The sequence below is a fragment of the Sphaerodactylus townsendi genome, linkage group LG10 (assembly GCF_021028975.2).
Source record: "Sphaerodactylus townsendi isolate TG3544 linkage group LG10, MPM_Stown_v2.3, whole genome shotgun sequence".
Lineage (NCBI taxonomy): Eukaryota > Metazoa > Chordata > Lepidosauria > Squamata > Sphaerodactylidae > Sphaerodactylus > Sphaerodactylus townsendi.
In genome coordinates this window covers 50,126,352-50,143,858 of record NC_059434.1, presented here as the reverse complement: position 1 = coordinate 50,143,858, position 17,507 = coordinate 50,126,352, and the positions used below count along the sequence as shown (strand labels likewise).

Here is a 17,507-nt window from a genome sequence, read left to right as displayed (position 1 = left end):
TAATGGTGGGAGCCCCCTGATATTTTTCTAGCACAGCAAAGATGCAATAAACAACCTCAAGATACTGAAATTGCGTACACATATCATGAAACTATGTGTGAAAGAGCAAGCATTGTCCACATTCTCTTTGGAAGTTCTTGACTTATTGTATGTATATAATATGCATTATAAGTGAAACATAATCAGTGAAAAATTGATGTATCTAATTATATAAGGGGTCTCCTATAACAAATCTGGTATAACACACCTTACTTTATCTAATATTGTCAGAGTTAACATACTTCCAAGCTGGACAATTACTTGGTAGATGACAGCTTGGTAGATGATTCAGTAGATGACAGCTGCAAGTTGATTACCTAAGGGCCAAACCAAATGATAGCATTTTCCCAAGTCCACCATAGGGACTATGACCTCTGGAAAATGGTATATGGGGGAGGGGACAGAAACCCCTCATCCCTGGTGCTGTAGTCTTCAGCAGAATTGGGCCCCTACAGCATTTTTAAAAATTAAATAGTGGTCTTGGGGACCTGGTATTGTCTAGTTTGACCCTTCTGGTCACTTGTGAATGTAAATAAATTATTATTAGAAATCATAACAACAAGGCTCTTTCCACCAATTAATTGAGTGCAGCAAAACTTTAACCTTGAATAACTGCCATCAACACAGATCTAAAACACATACCTGCATTTAATAAAGGTAAATTGTCTTTGCTACTGTTCTTTTCAGGGGATGTACACTCATAAACCAAGGCACACTATAAAACAAAAGTTAAAACATTTTGAAACAAAAGTTAAAACATGTCAGACTACACAGCGAAGCCATTGAAATCCACAGACACTGGGACAGTTTCAACAAAAAGCAAGAAACCTTTGAAAATTCACAAGCCACCGGTACTAAAAAAAAACCCAAAACCAATACCCCAGACATTCAAATGCAACTGCAAATAAACTCCACCTAGACTCTTGCTAATATAATTGCAAATGCAGTGTCAAGTGCAGTTGCAAATGCAACAGCAAATTCAACTGTAAATGAATTCTACCAAACACATTCAAATGTGTCTCACTCTCTTGTGAGATGGGCAAAACATATATCCCACAATGCAATCACTCCACAGTGCCATGGTGAGAAACACATCTTACTATGACATGCCTCTGAAGATGCCAATCATAGGTGCTGGTGAAATGTTAGGAACAAAAACTACCAGACCATAGCCACATAGCCTGGACAACCCACATTAGCCAATTGATTCTGGCTGTGAAAGCCTTTGAAAATACACTATCCTATCTGTTTGAATGAATTAAAAAACCCTTCCCCCCTGCATTTTCACAATAAACTGTCTTGATGTCCTTGCTGACAGCAGAACTGAGATTTTTTAAAAATGGTTTGTCCACACAATTTCATAAAGCTGCTACTACATTAAGACAATACAAGTGGCAAGTGTTTTTGCTCTGATCTCCTGATTAGCATTTGAAAAGTTCCTGAGGTGCTCTCTTCCTTTCCCCCAGGCAGTAGGAAACCAGGCAGTCTGTTCAATGTAGATGCCTCCAATGGGAAACCTGGTACTTTCCAGTAATTAGCACAACAACAGGATTTAAATATTATGTTGTACTGGAATTGCACAAAGCAAATACACAAAGGTTTTTAAGTCTAGCATTGTATTATTCTTGAGCAGTGCTATGCATGCACCTATTTTTTTAAAATGTGGGAAACAGCATAACAGCAGATGAATGTATTGTTTGTCAACTATATCTAGTATGAAAGGAAAATCATGGCTAATGCATAAAAAAGCAGATTTCCCTCTGCCATGTTGAATTGCTGCTGCAAATGTGAAACGAGCAACTTATCACTTTGGCAACATGCAGTGGCATAATGTCCATTGGGCAATGTGGGCATCCAGCCAAGGCTCAGGAATTTTGCAGGGCATGCTCCTGCGTTTTTATTTTTTGGTGTTTTTTTCACGTTTCAACCCGCAGGGGGCGCATTTTTAGAGGTATCGGCACCAAAATTTCAGGATATAATCAGGGGACTGTTCTTATGATATCCCCAAATTTGGTTTAGTTTGGTTCAGGGGGTCCAAAGTTATGGACCCCCAAAATGGTAGCCCCTATCCCCCATTGTTTCCAATGGGAGCTAAGGAGATGCACATTTGAGGGTCCATAACTTTGGCCCCCTGAACCAAACTTCACCAAAATTGGGGGGGGGTGTCATCAGGATACTCTCCTGATGATACCCTGAAATTTTGGTGTCACTAGCTTAACAATTGCACCCCTGACAGGCACCCCCAGAAATTTGCCCAAGATTCTTACTTCTGAATTAATTTTTTTCCATTGATGTCAATGGGGAATTTCTGGTGCAGCCGGTGGGGTGCACATTTCTGAAGGCACAGTCACAAAACTTTCAGGGTATGTTTGTACCCTCAAAGGGGCAGCCCCTATCTTCTATTCACTCCCATTGGAAACAATGGGGATGGGGCACCCCTTTTGGGAGTCCATAACTTTGCCCCCCCAAACCAAACTTCATCAAACTTTGGGGGTATCATCAGGACAGTCTCCTGACGATACTCTGAAATTTCAGTGCCGATACCTCTAAAATGCGCCCCCTGAAGGACAAAAAGCAAAAAACATCAAAAAATAAAAATGCATCTGAGAATCTTGGATGTTACCACAAGTTTGGATCGCGCAGAGTTTGGAGTGGGCGGGCTCGGGTCCTTGACCCTCCAAGGGCCTCCAAACCAACTCAGATCAGGCTGAGCCGAACCACCAAGCCTTGCTGCCTGTGCTCCACCTCTTGCCAACCCTGCTGCGTCCTCAGATGGATCTTTATGGGGTGGCAGAACTAGCAGTCAGGGGTCCACGCGCACCTGGCCAACTCAACAAGCACGCCGCTCTCCCCTGGATGCTGCTGCTGCCCGCCGCCGCCCACTTGCTCCCTGCATCTCGCACCTTTTCACTGATAAGGGGGGGGGGTGCATAAGTTCAGCCTGCAGGAAGGGGGGAAGTCACAAGCCACCAGGAGAGGAGGACAGGGGAGCTTTGCCTCCTTCCGCCGCCCATGGGGGGCATCAAACTCAGGTTTTGCCCAGGGCTCCAGTTTGCCTCGTTATGCCCCTGGCAACATGGCCACCATGAAAAAAATCCCTTGTGCAGAATTGGCTGATGATCCTTTGTCCAATTTTTCATATTGTGAAATGCAACTGCTAGTCAAGGTATAGAAATGGCACTTTTAATAAAAAATGGAACCTACATTGAAGCAAGTTAGTAGGCTCTTTCCACAGAGTGGGATCTTCAGGCATGGCTATTTTAGAGCTGTAAAAATAAAGTTTGTGATCGAGTCACAACCAACTCATGATGACCCAAGGCAACAGATAAGCAGAGGTGGTTTGCCATTGCCTTCCTTGTTGATCTCCCATCCAACTATTGACCCTGTTTCATTTCCAAGCTCTGACAAGATGAGACTAATCTGGGTTATTAGGGCTGCTGTTTCAGTCCTATCCTCTCTCCCCTCCCCACATTACACAATTATTCCACATTGAAATCTGTGCATTCAAACTGATAAGGAACAGATTATACATACGTATAATTTCAGATAAATACGTATCAATTGGATGCTAATCTGCCATGCTTCTTTTGAAAAATGATGTTTAAAATTCACTTTCTAAACTGGGCATGATTTGAGGATAGGCGATGGAGGATAGGAGTCCATCTACGATACCACATATGCAGGTCTGAAGAAGTTAAACATGATTGGAAAAGTAATACTTTATTCTGGGTAAAACAAATTAAAATGCAATAGAATTACGTTTTTCTCAAGATTTTTTTTTTTTTGGTTTAGATAGCTGAGCATGCACATGCTTTATTTTACAGGGCTAATTCTTATTTTTAAAATGCAAACTTAGATCCCACTGTGACTGCAGTAATACAGGCATCTGGCATTCCAGATCATTCTAACGTAATTTGAGTGTTGAGCCAGGTTCCTACCTTTTGTCCCTGCACATCTGCTGCATTGTGATCTGTCTCCCCATCCTCTGTCTTCCCCATCTTCACAAGGCTGATGTCTATAGTGCCAACTGTTTTTCCACCATCAGAACTTCTGGGGAAAAAACGCAGGGAATAAGGGTGGATTTTTACTTTCTATTTGTGAGGCTGAGTCTTGAATTAAACCTGGGCCCTTCAGACTTAAGACCACCACAGGACAAAATGCTTATTTGAAGGTGCTGCTTCAATTGATGAAAATTACAATTACCAATTTCCCCAACAACAGCAAGAATGGCTCATCTTCTCCATCCTATTCCTTGCTTTACTGTGGGAGACATCAGAGCAGCTGAGGGTGATTTTAGAGAGTATTTCCAAAAATATCCTTAATGAGCATACAATATATCTGGGAGTATGGATGCTTTTAGAAAGTCTGCATTTAGAAATATGTTTTCTAAAACTGCACTCTTTCAAAAAGTTATTGCTTGATACCAGTGGTGAGATCACAAGAAATATATATTATGTGTGCTGCATAACAATGCAGTTTATTTGCACCCTTATCTTTCGTTCCACAAGAGTTCTGCTAACATGCGCCACTGAAACAGATGCTATTGTTATCCCGTGGCTCATAAACCTCTTAACTGTTAACTGGACAAGTTGGCTTCAGAATTAATATCAGAAGAAACACGTTTATTAAAAAGAACCCTATCAGTGTAACTTTGAATAACAAAAACAGATGTTGTCTTAAATTCAGTACCCACAGCAGGCTGTCTGTGGAGCTGTTTCCTGCAGTGAAAGCTCCATGTCTAAAATGGCTTACAGTTTAGGGGGCACCACATTTGCAGGAATCTGAAAACTGGCAAATATATCTAATGAACCACATTTTACCAGAATTATTTCTATGACATGCAAGCCTTGAAAGCCTTTTTGGTATCAGGGTGAAGAACCGCATATTCATTGGAGGGCTCCACACTCCACACTTAGAATCTATTTGAAATCAATTTAACTCCACATTTAAAAGCTATTTGAAATCAGTTTAATATGTTAATGCCAGGAAATAGTGGATCAAATAAATGATGGACAGAAAAAGGCCTCCCAGGTTCAAAGGATATACAAAAAGTATGTAACATACCACACCAGTCCCATAGCCAGAAACATTTTATCTGGCAGGCAAATGAGTATATGGGGGGGCATCCATCACTATTTACTAATATTTATGGATGCATTTCCAACTTGAAACTCAAGGTGGATTACATGGTATAAAGCAATGTAACCAAACATCATGAGAGATCTCTAATGCAATGCAACAGGACTAGGGTTACTTTTTTGCACTTTTTGAATGTTGGTATCAGACATGCTATGTCAGGATATACAGACAATGGAATCAGAAAAAATAAAAACAATTCTGTTAGATCATGTTGGAATAGCATACACTGTGGCATAGACTGAAGTCCTGTTCTCTAACAGTATTATAAAAATGCTCTCAGAAAACTATTTTACATAGTTTTCTGAATTAAAGAAGTGTGGGAGCCTTTCTTCCAGTTATTGAAACCTTAAATTGCAAATACAACCTCCTTTTCTCCATAAATTTTCTGCAAAGGAAACAGAAAGCTCTGTCACTCAAAACAGAGTTTTCAAGTTGAGATTGCCTAGCATACCACCTGTAGGTACCGTATATTCTCGCGTATGAGTCGACCTGCATGTACGTCGAGGCACCCAATTGTACCTTAAAAAACTGGGAAATTTTATTGACTCGCGTATAAGTTGAGGGTGGGAAAGGTCCAGTGGTGGGATCCAAAAATTTTAGTAACAGGTTCCCAAGGTGGTGGGATTCAAACAGTGGCGTAGCGCCAATGGGGCTGGGCGGGGCACGACGGGGGGCGTGGCCAGGCATTCCGGGGGCCGGGGCATTAATAATTTCTCTGTTACTGTAAAAAACTCTTACTGTAAAAAAAAAGTTCCTAATTTCCAGCTGGTATCTTTCTGTCCATAATTTAAACACATTATAGCAAGTCCTATCGTCCAGTGCCAACAGAAACAACTACTTCTCCTCTAATTGACTGCCTGTCAAATACTTAATACTTTCAAATACTTAATTTTGTTTCTAGAAATCAAAAGAAGGGTACTTTCCTTAAACAAGGAACTTTACCATATTTCTAAAACATGTTTTTAAAACAGCCCAACAGGGAGAATTATCCCGTTTTCTACCTTCGCTAACCAGCCACATAGGAAACAACAGGACTTTATGCCAACTGTGAAATCATGAGTGGTCACTACAGTTTAATGAAGATTCACCATCACCACTGTTTGTTAACTATATTCTGAAGGGCTAATACATTCAATACTCAAAATAATGTGAACTTTAGATTAAGAAACAAATTTATTAAAACATGGATCCGATGGACCATAGGCATATTCAAAAATAATTTGAACTTTAGATTAAGAAACAAATTTATTAAAACATGGATCCGATGGACCATAGGCATATTCAAGAGCTAGATATCAAGGCTACTGCCAGGATACACAGGTCATGACTTTTTTTAAAAAAATGAGTAAGAATTAGCACAAAATGCTTTATAATACAAAATGCTTTGTAATCCTTTAGCCCCATAAATACCTAAAATCAGTCATTAACACTCCCTTTTTATTCCTGGGTGACCTTGGGCTAGTCACGTGGAGATGGAAAAGCGGATGCAATTAGTAACCCCCTCTTGGCACACACAAATAATTAGTAACCCATTCTCGGAAACTGGTGAGAACCTGCTGAATCCCACCTCTGGAAAGGTCCATCAGGAGGCAGGGTGCTGAGCCGGCAAAGGAGCCACAGCTGGAGGAAAGGAGCGCCCCAGAAGCCTTTGGGAGGCTTTTTAAGGAGGGGTGAGGCGGGCGCATGCAGGTCTGCGGAGAAGGAAACCGGCTGAAGGCAAGAGAAAGCGAAGCAGAGAATGCTTCGTCCCCCTTACTAACGCACACTTTCTTTCTTGCAGGCTCTAAGTCTAAGGCTTGGTTTTAGGGAAGCTGCCGCTCGGGGCAGCCTGTCTCTATGGTTATCTATTCTGGAGAATTGCCTTTTAAAGAAAACTATATGTAACTATATGTATCCTGCTGATACCACCCAGGTTTGGTGAAGTCTGGTTTAGGGGATCCAAAGTTATGGACCCCCAAAAGGGATGCCGCATCCCCCATTGTTTCCAATAGGAGCTAATGGTAGATGGGGCTACCCTTTTGAGGATCCATAACTTTGGATCTCCTGAACCAAAATTCACTAAACCTGGGTGGTTTCATCCGGAGAGCCTCCTGCTGATACCACCCAGGTTTGGTGAACGTTGGTTCAGGGGGTCCAACATTATGGACCCCAAAAGGGGTGTCCCCATCCCACACTGTTTCCAAAGGGAGCTAATAGTAGATGGGGCTACCCTTTTGAGGGTCCATAACTTTGGACCCCCTGAACCAAACTTCACTAAACCTGGGTGGTATCAGCAGGAGCATCTCCTGAAGATAGCCTAACATTTTGGTACTGTTAGCTTAAACATTGCTCCCCTGACATTCACCCTCAAATTTTTCCCAGGTTCTCTCTTTAAATCCACCCCCTTTGGAGCGGATTTAAAGGGATAATCTGAGCTCCCTAGATTAAAAAAAAACATTGAAAGTATTGTTGAAGGCTTTCACAACCAGATTTAACTGGTTGTTGTGGGTTTTACAGGCTGTGTGGCTGTGGTCTGGTAGATCTTTTTCCTAACGTTTCGTCTGCATCTGTGGCTGACATCTTCAGAGGTGTATCACAGAGAGAAGTCTGTTATAATAGAAGTCTGGACACAGTGTATAACAGACTTCTCTCTGCGATACACCTCTGAAGATACCAGCTACAGATGCAGGTGAAACATTAGGAACAAGATCTACCAGACCACGGCCATGCAGTCCTGAAAACCCACAACAACCAACATTGACAATTGATGCTGTTTGGGGTGTGGGTGAAACAGCATCCTGAAATAGAATCCCTGAAACAGCATCGCTTCCAATGTTGTTTAAACTAAGGAGTCCAGAGTCTCCCTTTAAGGTGGATTTAAAAGGAGAATCTGGGATCACTAGTTTAATCAACATTAATAGTGATGCTCTGTCCAGGTCCCTATCTCTCCATTCATCTCTGGCATCCTGTGTTTAGTTGTAATACAGTCCAATTGATCTGTTTGCAGTTGCAATGCTGTTCTCATTCTTTTTTCTCCTGGAACATCTTTATAGCACCAACTTGCCACATTCTCAAGCCCAACAAAATTGATTTGCAGAATTAGATCATAAAAATTAAAGATAAGTGATGCTGTTTCAGGGTGGATTCCCCCCTTCAAAAATAGCCATCACTTTCAAAGTTGTTTAAACTAGGGAGCCCTGGGTGTGTTCAGTTTTGTGTGTTGATGCATGTTCTATAATGTGATGGTGACTTTGAGATGACCTGGTGCAAAAAATGTTGTTTGGTCGTGGTGGGGGAGGGTGGCCGCCCATATGGGGTGGGGGGCACAAAACTCAGATTTTGTGCTGGGCTCCATTTTCCCTAGCTATGCTTCTGTTCAGCAGGTTCACACCACTTCTGCAGAACTGGTTGTTAAAACAGTGCTTGAAAATGACCAATTAGTAAATTATTTGAATCCCACCACAGGAACTGATTGTTAAATTATTTGAAGCCCACCACTGCTGTTTTTCCCTTAGAACATTTTACTAGACTACAGTGCACTCAACGCTTAAGCAGAGTCTCATAGTTCATTCTTAGATTAGATCAGAAGCATCTGTTCTCCCTCAGGTCTTTCACACCAAGCATGTCTAGGCCTTACCACACTTCAGTTTCTGTTACCTTCGGTGATGAGGTGGGTGGACAAAGTAGCATGGAAAGAAAGGATAGTGAGGAGGAAAAGGATAGGGCAGGGAAGACAGGATGAGGAAATGGGGAAGTGGGAGAACAAGGGAGAGATGGAGATCTCTGTTGGGGTTAAAGTGTGAGAAGTGCAGTATGGAAGGAAAAAGATAGGAAGAAAAGTTATAAAAAGATGGCCTGAGGAAGATGTCAGAAGGCAGAGGACAGTCAGTGAATGTCTCTGTGAGTTTCTCATAGGTCTTTCTCTTGTTCTTCTGCTTGTTTTTCTATATTAACCTAATATTGTTTTTCTATATATTACCTAATCAATAGCATTATTGTTCATCAGCATTACTTGTATACTGGACTGGTGAAAGATAGAAGCAAAGTGAAATGCAGCACTACAAATACTGGTTCGAATACAGTCTTAAACACCCCATTTTTATTTTTTCCTTTGCACACAGTTAAAAATGTTAATACATGAGCTGAACTTCTGATAAATGCAGTAATGTTGACTTTCAAATACAGCCAAGTCTTTAATTGTAATGTAACTGATTGTTTATCTGACAGAGTTTGTAATCAACACAAGCAAAAAAAAGAGCCTACCTCAGGCTGAAAGTCAATTGTTGCTCCTTTGATTTCACTAACTCGCCTACCTTAAAGGTTGCACAACCCAGGAAGCTTCTCTAAAAACCAAAGGGAATAAAAAAAGGAGAAGATAGATGGGTGAGGAGGTAGGCACTGCTTTCATTAGATTTTTGAATTTTAACAGTTTCTGTTTTATCCTCATACCTGCAAATCTTACATTAGCAAGAGAGAAATATTGTGTAAGAAACATTCTCTTGATCTCTTATCCTGTAGAGTGTTTTTATAGATCAGTGACACCATTATCAATAATTTGTAAAGCTAGTACAGGAACCACTTTTTCATTAAAAACAAACAAAATGACAACCTGACAAATAGCATGCTGAAAACCTACAGCTGCAGGTGGTTTTTTTGTTTATTTAGTAAGAAGCTGCAGTCATCCTATTCTATCATGTCACGTTAAATCTGTAGAATTTTTACCATTGTTGCTACAATACTTTCTTAAACCTGGAGGCATTGTCATCTTTATATGCCAAGTAGAATATCTGCTAGCACAAACTATATTTATGTAGCACTTAAAGCAAGATATTAATAGAAAATGCTATGTTTTCCCCAGTTCATCATGATGTTTTAAACATTTATTTCTATCTCAGAAAGACCAAATTTTATGGCAGAGCACAGGAAGCCAAATGGATACACCCTGTTATATTGATCCTACTTTTGCTGACCTATATTCTTCTATGCCTCTACATCAATGGAAGCCATTTGGACCAAGCAAATTATTGGAAGTACATGATCAAAGGTATCTTGTTTCTCCCATCTGAAAAACTCACTGTTAATGTATGTGGTTTGGGTTGTAAGTCCTTGATTTAGTGATGATCTTGATTTAAATCAGAAACAGCCAAAGGCTCCATAAACATAACATGTTCAGATCTCACTTGTATCCTGGTAATTTCTGAGCATATGACAATGAATCTTTCGTAAGATATCAGAACTTCCCTAGTGACCTCATGAGCTAATTATTAATCTTTTTTTGACATAAAGGGTTTGAGATGGTGCCACTAAATTACTTTCCTGGCCTGCTTCTTACTGCTTTTACAAATTATTCCCAGGTAGAGCATACTTGAGCTCATCTTTGACCTGGCCTCCCAAGAAGGCTATGGAAGGAGGTGCCTACTGCATCATTTCTCCTGGGGCACCCCAGTCCGGCCAGATGAAAACTGAATTGCTCATCTCAGTAGGCTGCAAGCTAAGTGGTGGATGCTTTACCAGCTGCTCCTAGCAAAGTTTGGGTCTACTTGTCGTTGATAGATACCAGCAGTTTGGTGGGGCAAGGATATGAGAAGTGAGGAGATGAGTGCACCATGAGGATAGTGCACTTAAAGCATCATTGCAATGGAATGGGGGTCACTGACCATGAGGATTTAGTTACTTTGCATTTGTAAGGGAGATTCATGTGGTCCTTTTCTGTTTTCTAGAAATAAGTTGGTTTTTGAAAAACTATATATAATTAAAAACTCCCTTGGGAAGCTCTGTATTTAACTTTAAACAGAGAACAGCCAGGTAGGAAAAGGGCTGTGCTCCCCTTTCCACTTTAGCTACTTTTCATTACAACATCCCACTGCTCAGGGAGTGCCTTTCACATTTGGTGCCTGGAAGCAGCAGTACAAATGGAGGAGGGAGGGTTGCCTCTCCCAGCATTGCCCCCATCATAGGTCCCATGTGCTGGAGTCCCCTAGAAAGGTACAAATAAAGGGGGCTTATCTAGCTTCCCATGCCATATCCAGGGGTTCCCAAGCATACTACAGAGACACTATACAGTCCATCCTACAGTCTAAAAATCAGCAACATGGCTCTGCTGATGAACAGCACAAGCAATATAGATGTCCTCCAATCAATGTTGTAGCCTCTTCCAGTTTGACTGGCTACCATTTTTAAACGTTTCACTATTTAATGCTGTGAAAGTTTGAGTCCAGTTAACATGTTGTTTTGTAAGCTGACTGAGACATGGATTCAAACAAACTGAAAAATGTAAATATTTCAAAAAATGATCCCCATAAAATTACAGAAAACAATCAGAAGTGGTGGCCAGTTGTTTTTGCAAGTCTGCTGCAATCCATGCCCCAAAGTACAAGGCAATAACACTTGTTCATTACTGTCTCGATGTGGTTTTGTTAGTCAACTTCAGTTTGGGAAATTACTGGAGATTGCAGGGGTGAGGCCTAGAAAGAGTGACATTCAGGGAGGGAAGGGAGCTCTGAAGTTGCCACTGCATCCTGAGCCCTTCGGGGATAGGGCGGTATACTAAATTTAATTAATTAACAACAACAACAACAACAACAACAACAACAACAATAATAATTGTGAGGAAAAGGAGTTGGCGCTGTTATGCCCAGGAGATGTAAGATGCCATGAAGCTCACTCAGGGGTCCCAAAGCTCTGGGAACAATGCTATTTCTTAGAGCAATAAAATGGGAATTGAAGGTCTCTGTACTCTAGACATGCACAGAGACCCTTTTACCAGTATCCCAAACAGCTGGTAAACAAGATAGATTAAAGCTCAGTTTGGGTGGTGGCAATCCAAATATAGTTGGGCCAGGGGAAAAAAGTGGGAAAGTGCTGTCTCAAACGCACACATGTACATGCAAACCCCGACCTATTGTGACATATCTTGACAGGCTGTGATGGACAGATTAGGTTCTGCCTCTTTCGGGGAGCAACCAATGGGAGCTGATAGAATGTTACTGAGAGCCAGTTTGGCACTACCAAACTGGTAGCCAGTTTGGCACTACCAAAAATGGCTGCCATGGGAAGGGCAATTACAAAATGTTGAGATATTCCAACATCTTCCCTTGATGCAGGTAGCAACTCCTGAATGGATATTCTCTTGGTTTTTCTGAGGCACTTCCTGCCTGAGGTGGCGGAATGAGGTGGAAGGAAGTCAGGATTGGCTATTTACTTGTGGAAATAATTTTTTTCTGTAAACAAGGAAGTTAACATAACAAACTCATCAGTGAACACTATGGCATTTATAGGGATCACTGGGACAGGTTGCATGCCATATTATTCCTGTTTGCCATATTATTCCTTTCAGCTACTACCTAGTCATGACACAAATTTCAGTTTTAAAGGACAGCCACTGATATTTTATAAGATTGGGCTAATCAGGGCTATCCAGGTTAGCACTTGGATGCTAACCCAATTTCACTCCTTGGTGTTAAAAAGTTACTTTGAGTTATTAATGACCCAATTTGGGGTGTGGTTGAAGAAAGTTGTGGAGACAGTGAGGCCCTATGCTGGCAGATTTGCCCTCCTTAGGACACTCACCCCAGTGGAGGGGCAAATCTGCCAGGAGATGCCTACTACAGCCCTCCACAATGGCCTGACATGGCACAGAGCTCCATGTTAGCACTCCTATGCCCTTGCTAACGTGTGTGTGTGTGTGTGTATGTGTGTGTGTGTGTGTGTGTGTGTGTGTGTGTGTGTGTGTGTGTGTGTTCCAGAGGCATGGCTGGGGGTGGAGCTGATGTTTTTCAGCTTCTAACACATCTTTGTCTCCCAGGATGCTGATTCCTGGGACTTGGACTTATGCCATCCTTTTGGGTGGCTTAGGTCCACTGAGCCCAATGGAGGGCTTCTTGGTGGCGAGAGGGTTTTTTTTTTTGCCTCCCTGAACAGCCAAAAAGCTATCTGGAGGTGGCAGGGCAGTGCCACCGTGGGACCATCTCTGGCTACTCAGGGCTCTGGAATAGGCTGCCTGTGTAACAAACATGGTGCACACAAAATAATGTCCAATGGCACTTCTGATGAGTCCATTTGGACTAAACTATTGATAAGACTCTGAATGGCTGTTGTATCTATCTGTCTCTTATGGACAATTGTTTTATTGTATTTTGGAATGCCAATAAAGGCTTGTCTATTTGTAAAAATAATGTCCAGTCTAGGACAACTTCCAGGGAAGGTGGTATGATTGATATAGCCCAATCTTGTCATATATCAGAAGTTAATTACTTTGAAGAGAGACTACCCAGGAAAACCACTTTTCACTTGACAGTCTCTTGCTGGGATTGTCATATGTTGGCTGCAACTCAATGGCACTTTATACACACACAAAACACAAACACACAAGAGAACTTCCAGGTTCTGTGCCCTCTCATCCTCCCCACTTCAGACCTTGGACCAGCAACAGAATGTCATTTCATGTTACCAGATCTACATGTTCTGACTTTTAGGTAAACCATCATAAAGGGAAAGCTCTTTAGGCCTTACAGAATAAAATACACATCTTACATCTGTATTGCATATGGATTCTGTAATGTGCACTATGAATATTTCAGTGAAAAATAAAGGCACAGATTAAACACAAAGGTTTCACAAACTGAAATTTTCAAGCAACTGTTGTCTCTGACCCTTCACCACTCTCAGTGCCTGAAACAGCCTCCTTTGCTATTTCTAACAGTCTTTTCCTCTACATTTCATTCAGTAAATCTCTAAAGAATAGTGACAGGAGACAACATGAGGGGAAGACCTTGGCCTTTTTGTTCTGGTTGTTGGCCTGTGTGTGAAACCGGATGCCACTATAACTCTCCTATAGCCATTACTTTTCCATTGTATTTTCTAATCTAGTTACTCCCGACACATTTGTCCAGTTTTTACTATAGCCTATTAAATTTCACAGGGCATCAGTTATGTCTCTTACAGTATTCAGCTTGTAGTTGATGCTAAAGGAATATTACAACAGTAAAACAGATTATTATCTAGATAGGATTTCAGGTAACTTTTATTACCAATAAAACTTAGCACCCATAAAGCCTAAATTACTACTTAATATACATAAATACTTTAAAATCATTCTAAAGGTTTCATAAGCCATTTTTATAAGATAATGTTATATAAATCCTACATTATATACAGAAAATCACACTTAATTTGTCAATCAGATCTACAGCTGATTATATTTCACACTATAACACAATATTTTAACAAATATTACAAATATATATGTAGAAAAACATGCTTATAGAAATTCTTATACCCTTCCAACCAGTACATGAGCCAATGAAATCTGAATCAGCCAGCAGCTGCAATTTTATGTACAGTACATTACAATGCAGTGCTGAGGTCATTAAAAGTATAAACAATGGTCCTTAAGGTCTCCTTCAGTTATTAGCTTAGAATTGCCATTATTAAGTTTTTAAAAATGTATTCAATACAACAAAAAGATATATGTTCTAAAAAGATACAAGGCAAGTATGCCTACCCAAACCACTAAAACCCCGTGAAATTAAGCACTCTCTTTCACACATTTTTCTGCAAGTTCCATTCTTTGCATACTTGATTCTAATATTTAAGTATCTATATTTTGTTAGTAGGCTGTTAGTTTCACCAGCATGTAGGTCTCTTCTATTTTCATGAGCCAGTCATGAACTATAGGCCTATTTTTTTCCTTCCCATTCCAATCTGGTTGGGGTTATCATATGTTAAGCTACTGCTTGAAGATATTTAGGCATGTTGACTATACATTTGACAATAAGATCTGTGATTTATAGGGAATCTGATATGATTTCCACCACTTGTTTCCAGTGATCTATTGTCCATTTACAAGTCTATCTGATGTGGAAAAAATCTGCCTTCTCTAGCTCACAAAACCAGCAGTTACTACTCCCATAGATCTTTGATAGTCTGGAAGTAGTTAAGTGTCATTGATAGATCATTTTAATTCCGTCTCTCTCTATAAAAGATAAATTCTAAGATAGTTGTACATGTACATATATACCCCTGGATATATCTTAGAATTTACCTTTTATAGAGAGAGATGGAATTAAAATGAGGGGGAAAGGGGGGCTCTTGCCCAGGGCGCCAGGTGCCTGGGGGTGCCCTGGCCGCTGCCTCCCTGCTGCCTTCAAAATGAACCTCACTTTCCTTCTATCCAAGACTGGCAAGACACTGGGGGCGGGGACAAGGCCAGGGAGGACAAGCTTCTTCTTTGGCCTTTTCCCTGTCCCCAATGTCTCGCCAGCCTCAGCCAGAGAAATGTTAGGCACATTTTAAAATGCACCTAATTTCCTTCTATCCTGAGCTAAGGAGCTTAAAGAATTAGAATCTTCCCAGCCCTCATCTACAGCTCCCGCCCGGCATACTGTTTCCCCTAGATCCCTTGGGGCTACTTTGTCCTGTGAGGAGAATCACAATGTTTCTCCCCAACTTATTTTCAGATCCTTGGAAGAGGAGGTCTCTACGGGGTTTCAGGATCTCCCGCATTCAGAACAAAAAGCCGTCATCATTAAACTAGGCTCTACTAACTCCAAACTCATTCATCTAGTGCAGTCTTCATCATCGGCTCTATAGGATCAGACCTCCGCATTCTGCTCTGTGCCTGAGCGTCCTGTTGCACCGATAAGTCCCTCTAATTCGTGCCCTCCAGAGATCACCTTGGTCAAGAACCCTGTGCTGAAGTTGAGACCCTCGGCACTGCCCCCTATCACAAAAACAGCCATACCCTCCAGAAATGGCTGCATCCTCCCTGACGTTTCTGGAATCATGGACTTAGAGCACACCAAATGACGCCAACTTCCAGCTGGCCTTTCCATTCTATCATGGAACATTTCAGAATGGGGGAATAAGCTCATGTGCTATGCCCATGCTCTTCTGTAACTACCTTAGAAAGGTTGATGTGATTCTCCTTCAGGAAACATGGGTCAACTACCACACTTGCTTAATGAGCTATAAGTCCTTCTGCCTTCCAGCAACCAAATAGTCTAGGCCTAGTCACTATTCTGGTGGCCTTTGCATTCTAGTTTCACAGACAATTGAGGCACAGGCAGTGGTGGGATCCAAAAACTTTAATAACAGGTTCCGATGGTGGTGGGATTCAAACAGTGGTGCCGCCACATACATGCAACTCCAGTCCCTATTGGGCAGGGAGGTTGCTTTAGTAACCCCTTCTCGGCACTCAGAAAAAATTAGTAACCACTTCTAGAGAAGTGGTGAGAACTGGTTGGATCCCACCTCTGGGCACAGGCCCTTCCCTCCTTCTCTCAGACAGCTTAAGCTGTACAAATTCGCTGGGAGGATCTCTCTCTAGTCCTTGTTAATGTTTATATTCCTCCTAGTCTTCAGAAACCAACCTTGAGTGAAATGTGGGATAACCTGTCCACTTATATTGAGGAGCCTGAATGCAGTCATCCCTTCTCCGAGATTGTTCCAATGGGGGATTTTAATGCAAGAATAGGTGCTAACTTAGCTTCCTTTCTTGAGCAGGAAGGTTTTGATGATGAACCCTACCACACATTCTTACTTCCCGCCCTTTGTGACTTCTGACTCCAAGGATATTCAGTCCAATGCTTCTCGTAGGAAACAAATTCACTTGGTCATTAAGCACAACAAACTTTGGCTTAACAGCTTAAAGTGCTATGCCCATGCTGAAGATTTCACCTTTGTTTCTCCTAACGGCTATAATGTCATTGACTATATCTTCACTTCCCCGAAGTTGGAATCCTCTGTTCTATCCTTCCAGATTGGAGATCTTCTGCTTGGTGATCATCTTCTCCTTAGACTTGTTTTATTACATCAAGAAGGCGGAAATGCAGCTTCCTTATCACCTAGTGAACCACCATCCAGACTAGTTTGGACACCCAAGCTGGCCTTAGCCACTCACTCAGTTCCTCTAGCTTAGCCAGCCTTAAATCCTCTGTCCTTGCTGCAGATTTCTCCCAGGAGACAATTACTAGGTTTGAAGACCTTCTTAAACAAATTGTGGATGGTCTTTTGACATCCACTGTAGAGAAACCCAGCAAAAACAGAAAGAGAACATCTTGGTTTGACAGTGCCTGGAGCACAATAGTCAAATTCACTCCTTATATCAGACCTTTAGGGCTCCTGGAGACCAAGATCTCCTTGTCACACTAATAAATTGTAGAAACAACTTTCACCAGTTAATTAGGAAGAACCAAATGGAACATGTCAACATTGAATGAGAACATCTCCACTCTGCAGTAACTTCCAACAACTCCAAGCTACTCTGGGCTGTCCTAAACAATTTTAATTGAAGCAAGCCTCCTCTCTGACACCCATTCCAACCCCTGGTTTTTCACAATTGAAGAAAAAAT

At 41.4% G+C, this 17,507-nt stretch overlaps 1 protein-coding gene across 6 annotated transcripts in view; it reads right to left on the bottom strand.

The window, feature by feature from the left end:
• Positions 1–17,507, bottom strand: part of INPP4B (inositol polyphosphate-4-phosphatase type II B) — a 281,318-nt gene that overhangs the window by 106,742 nt on the left and 157,069 nt on the right. For all 6 annotated transcript variants that reach the window (XM_048508966.1, XM_048508967.1, XM_048508961.1 and 3 more), the window contains 3 exons: positions 9,421–9,500; positions 3,978–4,089; positions 682–754 (listed from right to left, as the gene is read on the bottom strand). In XM_048508966.1, coding sequence (XP_048364923.1) covers positions 682–754; positions 3,978–4,089; positions 9,421–9,500 — 265 coding nt within the window. The remainder of the gene's footprint in view (positions 1–681; positions 755–3,977; positions 4,090–9,420; positions 9,501–17,507) is intronic.